The 17,831-nt window shown below is 38.0% G+C and overlaps 1 protein-coding gene across 1 annotated transcript in view; it reads left to right on the plus strand.

Annotated features, from left to right (window-relative positions):
* Window positions 1–17,425, plus strand: part of FCHO2 (FCH and mu domain containing endocytic adaptor 2) — a 97,046-nt gene extending 79,621 nt beyond the window's left edge. Inside the window, exons 20-26 of the mRNA XM_050913746.1 lie at window positions 2,947–3,058; window positions 3,672–3,827; window positions 6,007–6,139; window positions 8,616–8,815; window positions 12,081–12,145; window positions 14,647–14,811; window positions 15,045–17,425. Of these exons, the coding sequence (XP_050769703.1) occupies window positions 2,947–3,058; window positions 3,672–3,827; window positions 6,007–6,139; window positions 8,616–8,815; window positions 12,081–12,145; window positions 14,647–14,811; window positions 15,045–15,067 (854 nt within the window). The 3' untranslated portion in view covers window positions 15,068–17,425. The remainder of the gene's footprint in view (window positions 1–2,946; window positions 3,059–3,671; window positions 3,828–6,006; window positions 6,140–8,615; window positions 8,816–12,080; window positions 12,146–14,646; window positions 14,812–15,044) is intronic.
* Window positions 17,426–17,831: the final 406 nt, after the last annotated feature.

The following is a 17,831-nucleotide window of genomic DNA, read 5'->3' on the forward strand; positions in this document are numbered from 1 at the left end:
ATCCTAATACACTACACCTAATAAAATTGTATTTCTTTTGAAACAAGTTTCTCCAGCTATTTCTGGTATCTGGCACATATAAATAGCTTGAAAGCTCAACTACTTGACAAGTTATATGTTGCTGAAATCACCAAAACTGGATATAACTGCTTGTAAATCACATAATCTTCTGTCTATCAGCCCCCCCCGTCCCCGTCCCCCCCCAAACAAGCTGAAACTTGGTCTTGCTTCTTTGGTTTGTCATTACTACTTTCTTTCAAGTAAAGTGAATACCTTTTTACTTTGACAGTCCTTATTCTCATAAGACAAGTAGGTAAAAATATTTCTATATTTACATACAATACAAATCTTTGAAGATACACATAATAAAGGTAATCTTTTTTTAAAATAAATTTTATTTTCTTGACAGCTGTTTAGCCAATATTAAAATTATGTGAATCTTTGTTCCTAAACTGAACTAAAACCATTTGATCAGGTTTGTTTATTTGCCCTTTTTATGACCAATGATGCAATCTTTTATTCTGCAGTTTGGCAACCTCCTTGATTGTGTCAATGCAACTGTTTGCATGGTTGTGTCACTAGCTCTTGCGCCACTAGCACAGCTGAGGGGCTGTTAATGGTGGTCAGGGCTGAGGCAGGTGGCAGGGCATCAAAGCCAGCTTTGCTGTCACTGCCAGAGGTGCTAGAACTGGAGCCTTGAGCTGGGCTGCAGCCTGAGATGCAGCAAGGCTGCCTTGGCACAGCTCTGTGACATCCCATCCCTCTGAGAGCTCGCGGCAGACGTCAAAGGCCCTGAAGCTGGATATCGCTGCATTGCATTGTATTTTCAGCAGCAAGGCAAAACAACGACTTCCAGAGTTAGGTTAAGCAGTTATGTTTGTTTCAGTTTATTGTTTTTTAGGAGAACACATAGATTTTTATGAATCAAAGGGTGACAAACAGTGGGGGCAGAGCAAATGAGAGAGACACTATCTCATTTGTAGTCCTTTAAATACATCTCAGAGAAAGGTATATACATATATATATTTGCTTTGGTGAGCCCCTTAAAAAGTAAAAATAGTCGTATTATTCCTAATAAATTTCACTCTTCAGTCAAGAAATCAGTATTTGTCTTTTACCAATAGGAATATCATTCATATATTTGCATTACTCTGCATGATTTTCAAATATCAGTATAAAAATATACACAAGGCCATTATAAGTAAAAGATTTAAAAATAATTTATACATCTGTAAACAATCTGGCGTAATCAATACAGGGTAATCACCTCCTATCTGCTCTGCAATTGTTTGTTATTCCTTAGTAGGTTGGGGGAAAAAGACAGCAAAACACCCCAGCAACCGTAGCGCCACATCCATTGAGTGCATATTTTGGCCTTAGTGGAGAATACTTCTGGAGTTCAGTATTTCACCAAACAGAATTTCTGGTTGTTTTTAACTCATTATTTTATTGCACATTTGCTTCTTGAAATAATGATTTCTAGATTCCTGAGATTATTGAGAATCACAGCTTTTATTGGTAGTTTTCAGGGAAAGAAAGAATACTTTGGAAACATGACCCATGTATTGTCTGAAAGAATAAATAAAGCCAACCTACTGTTCATACTGAAAAAATAAATAAATCGGTGTTTTGTAGCCAGCATCATAATATTTCATTCATCTAAGAATTTTTGGGTTTGAACACTTGTGACTAGAGTATCACTTTTGATCTAAGGAGGCCTAAATGTTGCACTAAGATTCCACCCCCCCCCCCCCCATCATGCTGAAAAGTATTCTGAACATTTTACTCTCCTAGGCAAGAAATCATGATGGAGAGTGAGGTGTGAGGTAGAAGAATTAGACCAACTCCTGTCTTTTACTCTCTTGTTGTTACTACTTCTTTCACTTATCTATGAATTTAAGATCTAATATCTCATATTAGACCTTCTGTGGAGAACAAGGTCCCAACTTCCTTTTTGCTTCTGAAAGAGCTCAGAAGGCACAGCCACTGTTTTAGAGTAAATAGGATTAGTTTGCCATGAGCAATATCATACAGAAGTATTTTGTTTCTGCTTTATGGTATGAAAGAAAAATTTCTCATTTTGCTCATGAAACGGGAAAGATTGTGTCTCCTTTGTGATAGATAATATTATGGGATACAGGCCATTTCAGCAGTGGTACAACAAATTAGTAAGATGCTCTCCACTACGCTGCTGCACTAATAAAATGACGGAACTTCCAGTATTGTCTTTTATATTCAGTACACATATAGAAAATTGCTGAAAAGTAAAATCCCATGACAACCAATTTCTTCAATTGTACACATACATTTCAAAAAGCCTTAGCATGAGATCTGAGTTGATTTTTATAGCTATGCATTGGAACTGTGTTGTGTTGGCACAGGCACCTGTGAAGGCTTCTCCAACGATTTCTACTTGGGAATTGTAATCTTTGTTGGCTGAAATAGTTAAAAGAATGTTCAACAGTGCACTTATGTAGGGTAATATTAATGTATTTGCATTTAAGTTCATGCATACTGTAAGGGAATTCTTTGCATTTCCATGACCATTTTATCATACATTTTTCCATACAATAAGCATACAGTAGGGGGGGCGGGTTTTAAGTATTCTAGTCAATGTCTAATTTCCTTTGGATCTGTTGACTTCACCTTCATCAGTAGTCATTTTAATGCAGTGTTCTCTGTCTCATATGTATTTCTTTGCGTCTGTCCGTTTACATAATGTCATACTGATAGTCCTGTTTTCTTAGGCTGCTAAGCAGTGTTCTGATGGTACGATTGTACTGTACTATGTTTATATTTTTCTACACACTTTTTAAGTAATACTTCAGATGCTACTGTGACCTTGATGGTAGTAACCTCTTGTGAAAATTACAGATGTAGTCAACCGTTCTAAAATCTATTGCTAAGCTTTTTGAAGATTAAACCTATACACTGTATGTATTCTAGGTGTTTCTCGTGGTCCCAGCCCTGTCAGCCTTGGAAACCAGGACACCTTGCCTGTTGCAGTAGCCCTTACTGAATCTGTTAACGCCTACTTTAAAGGAGCAGATCCCACAAAGTTAGTTAAATAGTGAATTGTTTTGAATGTAATAAGTTACAATAAGAAAACACACTGGTTTTACTTTTAATATTTTGGGGGAAAATGTATATACAGTAGAAGGGGGATTCAAAGGGGTTTTTTTTCCCTAGTATAAGTGACAAAAGTGACTTATTGCTCTGTATTGGCCTGCATCCCGCTAGGAATTCGTATATCCCTGCTTTACAAAAACGTGTTCAATGAGAACACTGAAAATAAGAAGGGTTTTTATCATAGTCAGGTAAGTGCTACACGTAAATTTGGGCAGCTAAAAGCACCTCATTCCTGCTGTCACATCCCTTGCTATGCTACTTAGACCTTGCCTAAGCATAGTTGTGCCATGTTTTCAAAGCCTGAAAAATATCCACCAAGACTACTGTATGCTTAACCAGCTGAATTTTTTTTCTTTACTTATTTCATCTGACTTCCAAGTTGAAAGTGACATTACATTGTCACATTACTCTCATTTGAAATTGATTTTCTGTTTTTAATTCAGTTCATCAGATTGTGAAAGTACAGTGATTGCTTTAAAATTAGTATTAAAACCAGGCAGTTAATGAGTTGCAATGAAACTGATGTTTTCATTCTCTTCTAGATGTATTGTGAAGATTACTGGTGATATGACAGTATCATTCCCAAGTGGGATTATTAAAGTATTCACCAGCAACCCATCTCCAGCTGTGCTCTGCTTCAGGGTGAAAAACACAAGCAAACTAGAGCAGATTCTTCCAAATGCACAACTTGTATACAGGTTTTGTATTTTTTTAATATAATAGTGAACTACATGATTTGTAAAATGTGAGTTGTTGTATATATAAATCAGAATTCTCTACAGTCTTGTTGATTTGCTTATACATAATCTAATTTCCTGAATTAATCTTGTTCAGCTCAGTTCTCTCCCATGCCACCATTAAAAATCTCAGTGATTACTGGACTTGAAACTTGTGCTGAGTATAACAGGAGCCATAAAAAATAGTTTGTAAATGTAGCTGTGTTTTTACATGCATTTTATAAATTATTTCTTTATACAGTAGTAACAATGGTAAGATTAAATGATGAAACAGTAGCCTTAAATGGAAAACAAGTAGTAGGAGCCACACCTAATCTCATTTGTCACATACTAGTGTATTTTTAAGCTGTATCATTTCTACAGTAGATCAGATCCATTACATAACTGTATCTCTCAGGCGTGTAGCAGCATGCTTGGGAGAATTCTTAAGAAAAAAGGCTGCTGATTGAGGAGGATAATTGTTGAGATCACAGCACTTGGAGATCTTTTTAAAAAAAAAGTATAAAAGCTGTAATTATTTAGCAGAGAACTGTTTCAGCTGAGTACTTTGTTTCATTTATTGGAGAAATTATTTGAAAATTAGTCAAATGCTTTTAGATCCTACATTTTTTAAATTACTGAAAGAATCAAACCATATGCATCCATTCTTTTGTATTTAATTTCATTTTGATCATTCATACTTAATGTAATGAATGATTCATACAAAATTAAATTTAATCATTTTTTGACATAACAGTTTATAACTGAAATGTTAGCAGAGCTGTATCTGACCAAGTGAATTATACTGAAAAATTGTATTTTGCAAAAAAGTGAAAATGTCTAGTATTCTTGTCTGAGTGCTGTAAGACTTCACTTCTAATTAGAAAGGATGCATGTAATGGATATTTACGAAGTTAAACCCATATAGTAATAATCTGACTTTTCATCATATACTACAAAGGGTATCATTTGCTTAGTATTTATAGAGATTAAAGTTTTTAATGAGAGTGATGTTTGTGGTGATGTCAGAATTTCTGATTTGAATTGCACTTGGTTGTGGAGCAGCAGAAAGATTTTACTACTGGTTTAATTTATTTAAATTGTGGAAGGCCTCTGTAGTGATAAGTGTTTATCTATATATTTTATTGAAAATGGAAATTTCATGAATCTCACAACAGTGTATTGAGAACCAAATTCTAAGTAAATTGGACATACTACTGGTACGTAAGTCACTGTTCTAGGACATTCAACCCATTGCGGTCATATTTACTGTGTTCCAGGTGCTCATTGTCAGCTTTCACTCTGCAGGCACACTCTGCACTCCTCCTTAGGGATGAATGCAGCTCCTCACTGTATCCACAGACATTCAGAGGAGGTCTTTGATTCTTAAGTGATTTGAGTTTTGGTTTTGAATCAGTTTTCTTAAAAGCTTCGTCCTTATTCAAAATAAACCTGTTGGAACCAGAGCTGAAAATATTCTTGATCTGCAGAACACCATGCTCCACTAGCTCCCAAACAGGATTTTGCTTCTGCAGTCATGTGAGCTGTTACCTACATATAGAAGTGATATAATAAATTGTTACTAAGATTGAGTGCAACTATAAGTATCTGAGAAACAATTGTTTATAATAATTTTGAAAATCACTTTTAATTGAAAAAGATTTTGAAAGCTTACACTCTCTACAAATATATGAAAGTATGGTAACACATACAGCACAAATCTTAATATAGTGCATTAGTGCAGCTATGTCATAACCCAAGCTAATTATGATTTTAGGATTTATTCCAAATTGGGTAACGTTCCTTTTCAGATACCACTTTCATCCCCACCTCCCACACATCCTCACGGCACCTAATTGTATTAAAATTGTGTTTTATTCAATGTAAAATCCAAATTCAGCATTAACTCCATCTTGTGATGCAGATCATCAGTGGAGGAAACTCACTGCTCCACAACCTGGAACGAGAATTTTTACCAGATACAACAAGCAGTTCATTTGTCTTAATATTTAGGAAGGTACAATTATGTGTTACAAAGCGTTAGAACAAATTCTTGCTTGAAATAGTGAAGAAGGGGAAAGATCTAATCTTAATTTTTAGACATCCAAAATAATAAAACTCAGTGTTGCCTTCTGATTCCTACCTTTCTTGTTCTTTGTAGTGATCAGTCACACAGTGACTCCATTACTAAGGATTTTTGGATGAACATGCAAGCTATAACTGTCTACCTCAAGAAATTATCAGAGCAGAATCCATCTGCATCCTATTACAATGTGGATGTTTTAAAGTATCAGGTAAACACTTTTTTCCCTTCGGAATTTTTTAAGGAACTCTGGCAGTTTTGATATCTACACAGAAATTAAAAGAATTGTTCTTTGCCTGCTAGCATGCAGATGAACCGTCATCCCTCATCTAGACCAGTTCTGGGTATGTCACTGTTCACAATGCATAGGCTCTGCCCAGGCTTAGTGCATTCCTGCTATGCTTCATGTCATTCCCTTGGATTCATGACCTGTTTCAGCTTGCTCATACGTCACTCTGATTCACGTGTGCAACCTTCAAACACTACTTCTTTAGGTATTTGTTAGTAAAGTCAAATTTTCCTTGAATTTAGGGGGTTTGGTGGGGTGTTGTTTGAGTTGGTAGTTGTACTGTCTTTGATTTTGTAATTGCATAAGTTTTGGATGCTGTAGCTGATGAATTGTAGTATGAGAGAATGTATGACATTCTGACCTCTCACAATATAATGGAACATCTCATCCTGGAAACCATTTACAGGCACATGAAGGACAAGAAGGTCATCAGGAGTAGTCAGCATGGATTCACCAAGGGAAAGTCATGCTTGACCAACTTGATAAACTTCTATGATGAAATGACTATCCTGGTGGATGAGGGGAGAGCAGTGGATATTGTCTACTTAGACTTCAGGAAGGCTTTCGACACTGTCTCCCATAGCATCCTCATAGAGAAGCTGGTGAAGTACAGGCTGGATGAGCAGACACTGAGATGGATTGAAAAGTGGCTCAGCGGCCAGGCCCAGAGGGTGATGGTCAGTGGCATGAAGTCTAGTTGGAGGCCAGTAACTAGCAGTGTACCCCAGGGGTCAATACTGAGTTTACAGTCCTGTTTAACAGCTTCATTAATGATCTGGATGGTGGGGCAGAGTGTACCCTCAGCAAGTTTGCTGCAAAGGTGGCAAACGGTCTCCTGGGCTGCGTTAGGCAAAGTATTGCTAGTAGGTCAAGGGAGGTGATCCTTCCCCTCTCCTCAGCACTGGTGAGGCCACACCTGGAGTACTGTGTCCAGTTCTGGGTTGTCCATTGCAAGAGAGACATGGACATACTGGAGAGAGTCCAGTAAAGGGCCACGAAGATGATGAAGGGACTGGAGCATCTCTCCCATGAGGAAAGGCTGAGAGAGCTGGGACTGTTCAGCCTGGAGAAGAGAAGGCTCAGGGGGATCTTGTCAATGTATACAAATACCTGAAGGGAGGGTGTAAAGAGGATGGAGCCAGGCTCTTTCCAGTGGCACCCAGTGACAGGACCAGAGGCAGTGGGCACAAACAGAAACACAGGAGGTTCCCTCTGAACATCAGGAAACACTTTTTTCCTGTGAGGGTGACCGAGCAGTGGAACAGGTTGCCCAGAGGGGTGGTGGAGTCTCTCACCTTGGAGATATTCAAAAGCCGTCTGGACATGGTCCTGGGCAGCTGGCTCAAGGTGGCCCTGCTTGAGCAGGGGGGTTGGACCGGATGACCTCCAGAGGTCCCTTCCAACCTCAACTATTCTATGAATCTGTGAGATGTTCTGGCTGTCAATAAAAAACCTTCATGAAAATTCAAGACAGACAGACTTACCTCAAAGGGAGAACAGGGATTTGCTAGGCCTGCACTGAAATGGTTGAACACCTGAGACAACTGTCTACATCAAAAAACAAAATAACCTGTCAGCCCAGCTATTTCTACATCCCCCCAATATAGTTTAAAATCTTGGCATACTGAATCTATAAAAAGCATGTTAGGCGCACAGAATTCCTGAGAAAGATGGAAGGAACAAAACTTTTCTTTAGAATGCAGAAATGAGTACTGTGGAAGAATGATACCTATTTAAGATCTTTACTGTCGGGGAAAAATGAGGCATTGGCATACAGAAGCCCTGGCAGAGATAGTAAAGGTTCTGAGTTGCCAAGGAAAGGTGAGAGAGGGCACCAGGACATAGAAGGCTCTTGAAGTAGACTAGGAAGGTGGTGGAGATGCAGCAGGGTCGTAGCACAAGCTCAGCTACAGAAGCAGCATCCAGCCCTCCTGCAGCAGGAAGATAATGCTTTGAATAGGTAAGAACTGTTTTGCTGGCTGCCTGTCCCATAATGACAGGTATTGCGCTCTGCTGCTGGCTGCTTGGGCAGCTGAATTGGTATGGCACACAACTGCTAAGGATGAAGTCACTTTGCCACAAGCATGCTTCTTGTGTGAGGCAGAACACAAGACTAAAACAAAAGTATTTTGACTTATAAAAGCCAGAACAGGAAGCAGCCTCATGGGCCAGAGGGATTTAAAACCTTTTCTTTAATTATTTTAATTTAAAATTAAAGAACAGGAATTACTTTAGGCTGCAATAGTCTTCATAATTCTGCAATTAAGGACTCAGAGGTCAGTTGTTCTCTTGATCTTTTGTCAGGATTTAGAGTTATATTCGTTACCATCGTTCCCTAATTCTGCCTAAAAGGGGGATATTTTAATTAAGCTGCTTTCAATGGTTTATTCTTTTACAGGTATCTTCAAACGGCATCCAGTCCACTCCCTTGAATCTTGCAACTTACTGGAAATGTAATGCTAGCACTACTGATGTGAGAGTGGATTATAAGTACAATCCAGAGTCTATGACTGTGCCTAGTATGCTGTCTAATGTCCAGGTTGTGGTACCAGTAGATGGAGGAGTAACAAACATGCAATCACTTCCACCTGCAAAATGGTAACATTAATAACTTTTCTTTTTATTATTTGAGATTCATTTCAGTGTATTCATTAGTGTCATAGACAGCCTGAAAAATTTCACTGGAAGAAACAGCTAAATTTTTTTGTCGTGATAAAATCTGTAGTATCAGATGTTTAGGACATTTTCTGGTCCAAAACAGATCATGTGCACATTAGTTGGGGTCACATAAAATAAAATGAGACAATATGCACCCATTCCAACTGTGTAATAATACAAGCTTTTATGAAATTTCCAATGTTTGCTTTCTTTTGGCCAATAGGCAGGATAGACATTTTTAATACAGTAATTTGAAACCAAAATCTCTTAATGGTTAAAAAACTGTGTGTGTGTGTGTATAAATATATCCATATATATGGATTATAGAGAGAGAGTAGAAGAAACGCACTTCTTAAAATGATTTCTTGATTGTTCTAGCTTAAAAATTAGCTTCTAATTGAAATGGTTTTAAAACAAACCTCAGTAACTGAGGAGCTCTTCATAAGCCAAGTAGCATTGTCTCTCAATTCAAGCGTCATGCAGATTATTACCTGACTAGCAGCTACCTGCCACCACCTTCTAAGCCTGCCTTTACAGTAGCATTTGAAAGTGAGACACAGATCTCGGGTAATTATGTTTCTACAAGTTTGTGAAAACAAGCAGAGTGTAGCGGGACTAGGCAGAGCAGTACATCCGTGCAGCAAAAGGTGAGCAGAATTCAGCCACTGCACCTGTGGTTTGGCAGCACGTAGGTACTTGCCCAGCTGTAACGTAATTCCTGGAGTGTTGTGGTGGGTTGACCCTGGCTGGACCCCAGGTGCCCACCAAAGCTGCTCTGTCACTCCCCTCCTCAGCTGGACAGGGGAGAGAAAATATCACGACAGGCTCATGGGTCGAGATAAAGACAGGGAGGTCACTCAGCAATTACTGTCACGGGCAAACCAGACTTGACTTGAGGAAAATAATGCATTTAATTTATTACCAGTCAAATCAGAGTAGGATAATGAGAAATAAAACCAGATCTTAAAAACATCTTCCCCCCACCCCTCCCTTCTTTCTGGGCTTAACTTTACTCCCAATTCCTCTACCTCCTCCCCATCCAGCAGCACAGGGGGATGGGGAATGGGCGTTGCTGTCAGTTCATCACACATTGTCTCTGCTGCTCCTTCCTCCTCAGGGGGAGGATTCCTCACACTCTTCCCCTGCTCCAGCATGGGGTCCCTCCCACAGGACACAGTCCTCCATGAACTTCTCCAACGTGAGTCCTTTCTACGGGGTGCAGTCCTTCAGGAACAGACTGCTCCAGCATGGGTCCCTTCCACGGGGTCATAAGCCCTGCCAGCAAACCTGCTCCAGCGCGAGCTTCCCACAGGGTCACAGCCTCCTTTGGGCATCCACCTGCTCTGGTGTGGGGTCCTCCACGGGCTGTAGGTGGATATCTGCTCCACTGTTAACCTCCATGGGCTGCAGGGGAACAGCCTGCCATCTCACCATGGTCTTCACCACAGGCTGCAGGGGAATCTCTGCTCAGGCACCTGGAGCACCTCCTCCCCCTCCTTCTTCACTGACCTTGGTGTCTGCAGAGTTCTTTCTCTCACATATTCTCACTCCTCTCTCCAGCTGCAATTGCTGTTGCCCAGTCACTTTTTCCCCTTCTTCAATATGTTATTACAGCGGCACTACCACCATCGCTGATGGGCTTGGCCTTGGCCAGCGGCGGGTCTGTCTTGGAGCCAGCTGGCACTGGCCCTGTCAGACACAGGGGAAGCTCCTAGCAGCTTCTCACAGAAGCCACCCCTGTAGCCCCCCCACTACCAAAACCTTGCCACGCAAACCCAATACAACTGTTTATTTCCAAGAGGGTCTTTTCAACGTGAAGAGGGCAAAGAATACCAAGTTGAAGGAAGTCAGGCTTTGTTAACCTTGTTACTTATAGATCAGTTTACCTTATAAAGCAAGGTTCAGAAAAAAAAATAAACCTGGTGCATTTATCAGATACGTTCTGATGTTTCTGGAGGCAATACATTTAAATGTGTTAATTGGACAAAGTAGTAATACAGTATCATTTTAAGTGGAAAAAATGCTGGCAAGACTGAATCTTTCTTGATTTGGTATTTCAAGGGAGCAATACTTTTAACCAAATCACCTTAAGCTTATTCTGAGCAAGGGCAGGTTCAGTATCCTGCCTGAACAACATGACTAGAACATCTGGTGAAGCCAGTCTCCCTGCCCAGGCTTCTTCCACAAACGCCTTTGTAATGATGCCTGAGTGAGAACAGGAACGCCCACCCAGAACACCTAGTGTTAGCTAGGAAGACTGAAATCTTAGTGACAGTTTCATTACAGATTCATCAGATTAAGCGACTTGAGCCCAAATTCTCTTTCACCTAGGCAACGACCCAAGGCCAGAATTTTGAGCCTAGAAAGCTGACCTCCCCCCCGCCCCCCAAAAAATACAGTCATGTCCCAGGCACCTATAGTATTTGTATTGTGCTACCTGTTTGGTCTAGTGGATCAGGTGGCGAGGTTTTGGTTTTTTTTAAAATAAATGTTTTATAACTTAACCTTCTGCAAGTAACTGCTACTACCTGTGCTACTTGTGTGAGCATTTCACTCCTGCTACACCAGTGCCAAAAGCAATTTCAAACCTATCAGCACTTCATCCTGCTCACAGCTTTAAGTTGTTGACTTTCCTTTGGAACTGCTGCAAAGTGCTCCAGGAGTTAAAATGCCCTGTCAGCTTAGAGGCTCTGGTGGTTGGTGCCATTTTCTGCCCCTTTACAGCACCAGAAGTTGGCTTAAACCCTGTGTCACTTACATCAACTAGTTTTACTAGACTGGAAATGGAATAAAACTCATGCTGCCAGGAGTCTCACATAGGGGAGAGCAATCAACATTGCTCCCCCTCATACCATCATCAGGAAGCATAAAGACATAGCTTTCAAACTGCTTCTAGGGCATTTTGCCTGTCCTTACCCTTTGAGACTACAGAGGGTTTTGAGTTGTGGAGCCATAGCCGGGGCATATGACAGTGTTAACTGTATAAAAAGGTGGTGTGTACTTCTGAGCTCTGCTGCTCTGGGGCAACACAGACACACCCTCCTCTCTTTCTATTTGCTTTTTATAGTTTTCCACAAATTTACCTTAAAATGATCAAGTATTTTTATAAACCTCTGTTTAGAGATGTCTGTAACATAACAGTGTAAATCTAGGGAAACAATATGCTAAAACTGGTGCTCATAACTAACCTACCATTCTCTTACAGGAATGCAGACCAGATGAAAGCATATTGGAAAATATCTAGCATTTCGGAGAAGTCTGAGAATGGAGGCAAGTTGAACTCTTTTGTCTTGTTTTCTTGTACAGAAAAATTGTAACAGTAAAAAGGTAATCATTTTAGCCTCTACACCCTCATGCCTGTTTACACGTCTTCTCATGCTGTATCCTGTTTACCAGTTCACTTTCTTCTCAATTAATTTCCTCCTCAGAGATTCCATTAACAGTGAGATGTAAAAATATAAATTGATTAATTAGCTATAAAAGGAAAAAAGTAGTCAAGTCCCCTGAAAGCAGTTAGTAGCTCTAAAATAGAGTTTAGACTGGGTAGGAAATTATTACATCAATGCGATTTGGAAATGAGCAGTTATTCAAAGGAAAATGTGTTTAGTATCTGTGTCTTTCCACACACTGATAATTGAAATAAAGTAGAAAGAAGTAAGTGGAAGAACTGGGTGGAAGAAAAAAAAAAAAAAAAGACCCAAAAGTCCTGTGCTGAGATAAACTCAACAATAGATGATTCTTGACCAACATTTTGAGGGTCTTTGTTTTGACCATATGCGACTCCAGGAGAAAAATGAATCTATGCACATCTGCTCAGAGTGGTAATTTATATAGCATTTTGTAAGGTACCAATAGTTGTCCTCTGCCCAGCTGCCTTTCCCTGAAGTCCAGTTGATGTCACAGCCCTTGCAGCCTCTGCAAGGTGCAGTGTTTTTCTGAAGCAGAAAAACAGGAGCCAAAGGGAGGCATCTCATCCTCAAAGCCTCTGTGGAGAAATGAACTCGTGGTATAAAGGAAAGGCGTTTAGTCCTGTTAAGAATTTAGTGAAGGGCATTATGAGAGCACAGTTTGCTTGTAAATATGACTGGTTTCATATAGAAACCAGAAGCCTGGAAAGGGAAGACCTCTTTTATTCCTGCAAAGGCTGCAAAGTTGTGGTCCGCATTCAAAGAAAATCAGAGGGAATATCTGACAGAGGTTGTTGCTGTAGTGTGGTGTACTTTGTCCTTCACTGGCCTCATAGTTCTTTGCCATCTGTCTTCCATCATGATTACGCAGGGATAGCCCTCTTTTTTTTTCCTTTTCTAAACTGTGGAGCTTCTTTTAAAAGAAAAAAATCATACTAAAACACAAATGCAGCCAGATGAAAAGCTACTGTACACCTGCAGAGCAGCATAAAATGGGCTGCCAGTGACGTGGATTGCATCTTGTGTGTGTTCAGTAGACTTGCATATATCCCACTGCTTCTGCTGTAGTCCCTTCTCTTCCCACTATGTGTCTTCCTCTTTTCTTCAAGTATAAACACATAGTACTTACAACTCAGTGTTTAAAAGAAAGTAACACTATGCTGGTCTTACACTTACAGAAACAAGGGGAGAAGTTGCACAAACACTGTTAATACTAGGACAAATGTCTTGAAGTCGTCTTTATTCTGGTGTACAGGGTGGTAAAATGTTTTGGGTTTTTTTATGGTCCAACACATTATGTAAGCTGTCAGTTGCAGACAGAGATAAAACACAGAATAAACTTTCAAAGCCCTTGAATATATGAGTTTCCATACTTACAGTGGAAAGAAGTTCCAGTTTACCCAAACTATGACACACCTACTGAAGAAATGAAATGGACCTTAAGCCAAATTTATCAAGAACAAGCCATTGCATAAAACAATTTAATTCATTAATTCCTGCTTTTACCCCGGTAACATTTCAGTTACTAACTTTCCTTGTCATTTAGCAGTTCCTATTGACTAGGAATAGCAAGTTGTTTTGAAGACGTAAAAATATTTTACTTTCATTATTCCATATTAATTATTTAAATCTCATTTTTCCCAGCATATTTTGCAAGAACGAGAAAAGACTTGTTTAAGAGCTAGAAAAAGAGACTAGTAACAATGCTGTGGGTTTTTTTAAATGCCTTGCTTTGACTACAGAAATGTCCCTAAAGTAATTTTGAACTATTACTGCTTTATAATAGCATCAAAGTGATGACACTTCACCACTAGCTCTGAAAAATCAAGTGAAATTTGTGGGTAGAAGTATTTAATCAGACCTTGTCTTTATTAGAAAAATAAAAATTTCTTTCCTCTGGGTACATTCTGTATAGCTGCATTTCTTCCAATGGTTTTGTTCATGTACATTGATCCAGACAGATTGTGACAACATTTAAATATTCAGATGTACTTTCAAATCTGCTAATGAAAAGTACTACATATGAGATAGGTGGTATTAAGTACTTACAGACCAGCAAGCATAAATGATGATTAATGGGACCAATCAGATTATTTCAAGTAATAAGTGATTACCAGGCTGTCTGATACACACATTCTGTATAATCTTGCAGAAATGTGTATCATTTCTCATTAATCATTCACTAGTCATTGTCTTAAACACAGTATTGGAAAAAAACCAGGCTTGTACGCTCATCTCTCTCGAAAATTTATGTAGGACTGCCACTAGGAATAGATGTTCGTTTCATTTCCTACTACTAAAAGTTTTGGGAGATTGTCTTGTTCTTGCAAAACAACCAGCTTTTCAGTTTTGTTATTTTTATAGGTTCTGGATCCCTCAGGGCAAAATTTGAACTTTCAGAAGGACCCAGTAAACCAGCAACACTTGCAGTGCAATTCATTAGCGAAGGAAGCACGCTTTCAGGAGTAGATGTAGAGCTTGTAGGCACTGGCTATCGGCTTTCCCTCCTTAAGAAGAGATTTGCCACTGGTAAGACACTGACATGCTTTTATAGTCAAATTAATATTATATAGTCTATAGTATTAAATTATAAAATGTGAAACTGTTAAATAAGTGATGCATAGTTACTTTTCGTTAAAACATGGCTGAAAACTGTTTCACAGGTTTTTTATTTTTCCATAGTTACTCAAACTGCTCCCAGGAAAATACTGACAAAATCTGTTTTATCTACTGGCTACAAAAAACCTACCTTTATTTTTCAGGACGGTATATGGCAGACTGCTGATGTACCTGTGAAAGTCATTGGATCAAAGGAGTGCAAGAAGCTCGCTCTGCCCTCTACTTTTCAAACACTATTTTAACATGCATTAATTTTTTCAAAATGTTGACCTACTTTGAGGCTGAACTACAGAAGAGAAAATGCACTTTTAAAAGTCATTTTGCAAACTTTTTATTACTTTATAATAGCACTGAAGTTAACTTCAACACTGTCTGTAAATTATCAACTGCAATATTTGGGAAAATTTGTTGAAATTTTAGTAAATTTATATAGATGAAGTCAAAACAGTAATCCATAGTTGTAATGAAAGCATGAAATTGTATGTTATGCTGTAAACATTAAATCTAAAAATGTAGGAGAGCAAGTAAGAAATATTTGAGCTTTCCATAAGTAATATTCTTTTTTCAGATTCTTTAACTGCCAGTTTTTAAAGAAAGCAGAGGCAAAGTCTCATGTAGTTCTTCTATCCACTCATGCCACAAAACCAGCTGAGTTAGAGATGTATAAAAGAAATGTAACTTGATGCCCATGTATCATATATTATTAACACGTAAGTTGTTCTATATAGGGTTTTTTTCCTAAGTGCAATGTGTTATAAAATTGCAAAAGACAGCAGAGATTTAATTCTGCAGTTAGTAGATTTTATGGGCGTTGTGATTGTTTGAATTAATGCTGTAGATTTAATTTATTTTTATATGAATTGTATAACATTTGTGCCTTTACAAAAAGCCTGTGCCTATCCAATTTGTTATTCACGTGCCTCACTTCCTTTTTCAAAGTTTGGCTCTTCATCACGAAAGCACGGTGTTTGTATAATACACACAACTTTATAAAAATTCCTTTAACGGGGATTTATTTAGAAGGCAGATTTGCAAAAACTGGAGATTGTTTTAAGAGGTTTAAAATACTGGATTACTTCCTCATGGGGTACTTGCAATAAATGCAGCTATAGTAAAGGGAGATGCGTCATGCAGGACGTTGAAACTTTGAGATAGTAACTTTAATGTCACCAAAGATGAGAATCCTGAAAAATCACCGAAGGTGGTAAAAGCAAACTTTTAAAAGCAAATAGCATTTCCCTTCACTTTGACTGCAAGTCTGCAGACTTTGAGTGCTTTTGGGGTTGTGTGATGTGAATGTAAACATAGTACTTTGGGAGGAATAGCGTTTTAGAAGGGTGTTTTATGGCAGCAGGATGACAAGTACTGCCATTTCTATTAGTTTTTAAATTTTTTTCTATAACCACCAATTTTAATATATTTATTGTCATCTAATCTGCTTGCCACAGCCTAAGCACAGGGAAGTGATACATTAGTAACATTTTTTAAAGCAAGTTACTAATTTAGAAAATCTTCTATGTATTCGTATTATCAAGTGTTTTTTCAATGCTGACATGAAAAGTATTGGGGCAAAATAATTCATTAACCTGCATGTGGGAATTTCATATGGCCGTTTTGAATACCAGTATCTATTTCAAGTTCTCTATTAAAACAATAAAATGTGCTTGAACTAATTCATGCAAAACCAGTAATGAATTGGACTGCTGAAGCTTTACAAGAAATTAAGCTTTGTAGAGGCTACATAAATTCTAATGTATACTACACACTTTTGCAGACAAGAGTTCCATTGTTAGCACTAAGCACATACTGTACTGTAGATTTGATTGGAAGAGTATATTTGGCTGTTAATTTGCTAATCTTATTGAATGGTAAATTTCTAACTCATAAAATGGTACAGTCTTTTTACTGGAATCTTAATTGTAATCTGCTTTGCAATCAAACTGTGTTTAACATGACAATATTTTATTAATGAAAACCCAAAATTGTATTGCTATTTGTAATCAAGTATTACTTTCATTTTTAAGTTAAATGAAGTAGTTATGTTTTGGCACTTTTAAACTAGCCTTCATTCAGGTGATTATACATATATTTGCATTGGGTGCAGGTTACAATTTTGAAGCCATACAAGTTTATATAGACTTTTTGTAAAGAAATTCAAAAACAATGTAAAAAGTACATGTAGCTATTTGATAAAAAAAAAAACCATATGTAGCAAGCTGGTTCTTGCTTGTGTATACAGCAATATCCGTTGTAGCTGCCTCCTAAGAAAATTAATTTGTAAACACAGCTCTAAAGGATCTGAATTTTTATGAATTGTTACTACGTCAGACTGTAAATTAGAACTTACAAGTTTATCTTACAAAAATTGTAAATACTTCTGATTTTTCATAAAATGTAAATTTTAAAAAAATTTGCACCCATAATAAACATGTAATATATAATTTAAATACTGATTTATATTGCCTATACTTTTGCAGTTAATCCCACAGAGCTTCTAAGCAATAAGATAATAGAACAAAACTATGCCTGTATTGAACATTTTAAAAGTGATAATTGATTTTTAAGTGATAAGGAGTACAGATAATAGACGAACTCTTTTATATATTTAAAAAACACCACAGAGAAGGTGGGTGGAAACATGCCTTCTGCAAAGAGTTGCAGCCTTACTAAACTGGAATGCCTGAGATGTCTACAATGACTTATGCCTTTACTAAATTCATATGCTTAACTAATAACTTAGATTAGACAAAGCTGCGGATATTTTTATCAGACAAATCTGGACTTTGCAGACATGAGCTGCTTTCTGTAAACAGTGCTATCAAATGCTGTACATTTCCTAACTTCCTTAATAAGCCTATATTTTGTTGAGTGCACAGGAAAAAAATCAGTGAGAAGATTAAAGTAATTCTTTCTGATTTCTTATGTTCCAC

This window comes from Gymnogyps californianus, chromosome Z (genome assembly GCF_018139145.2).
Source record: "Gymnogyps californianus isolate 813 chromosome Z, ASM1813914v2, whole genome shotgun sequence".
Lineage (NCBI taxonomy): Eukaryota > Metazoa > Chordata > Aves > Accipitriformes > Cathartidae > Gymnogyps > Gymnogyps californianus.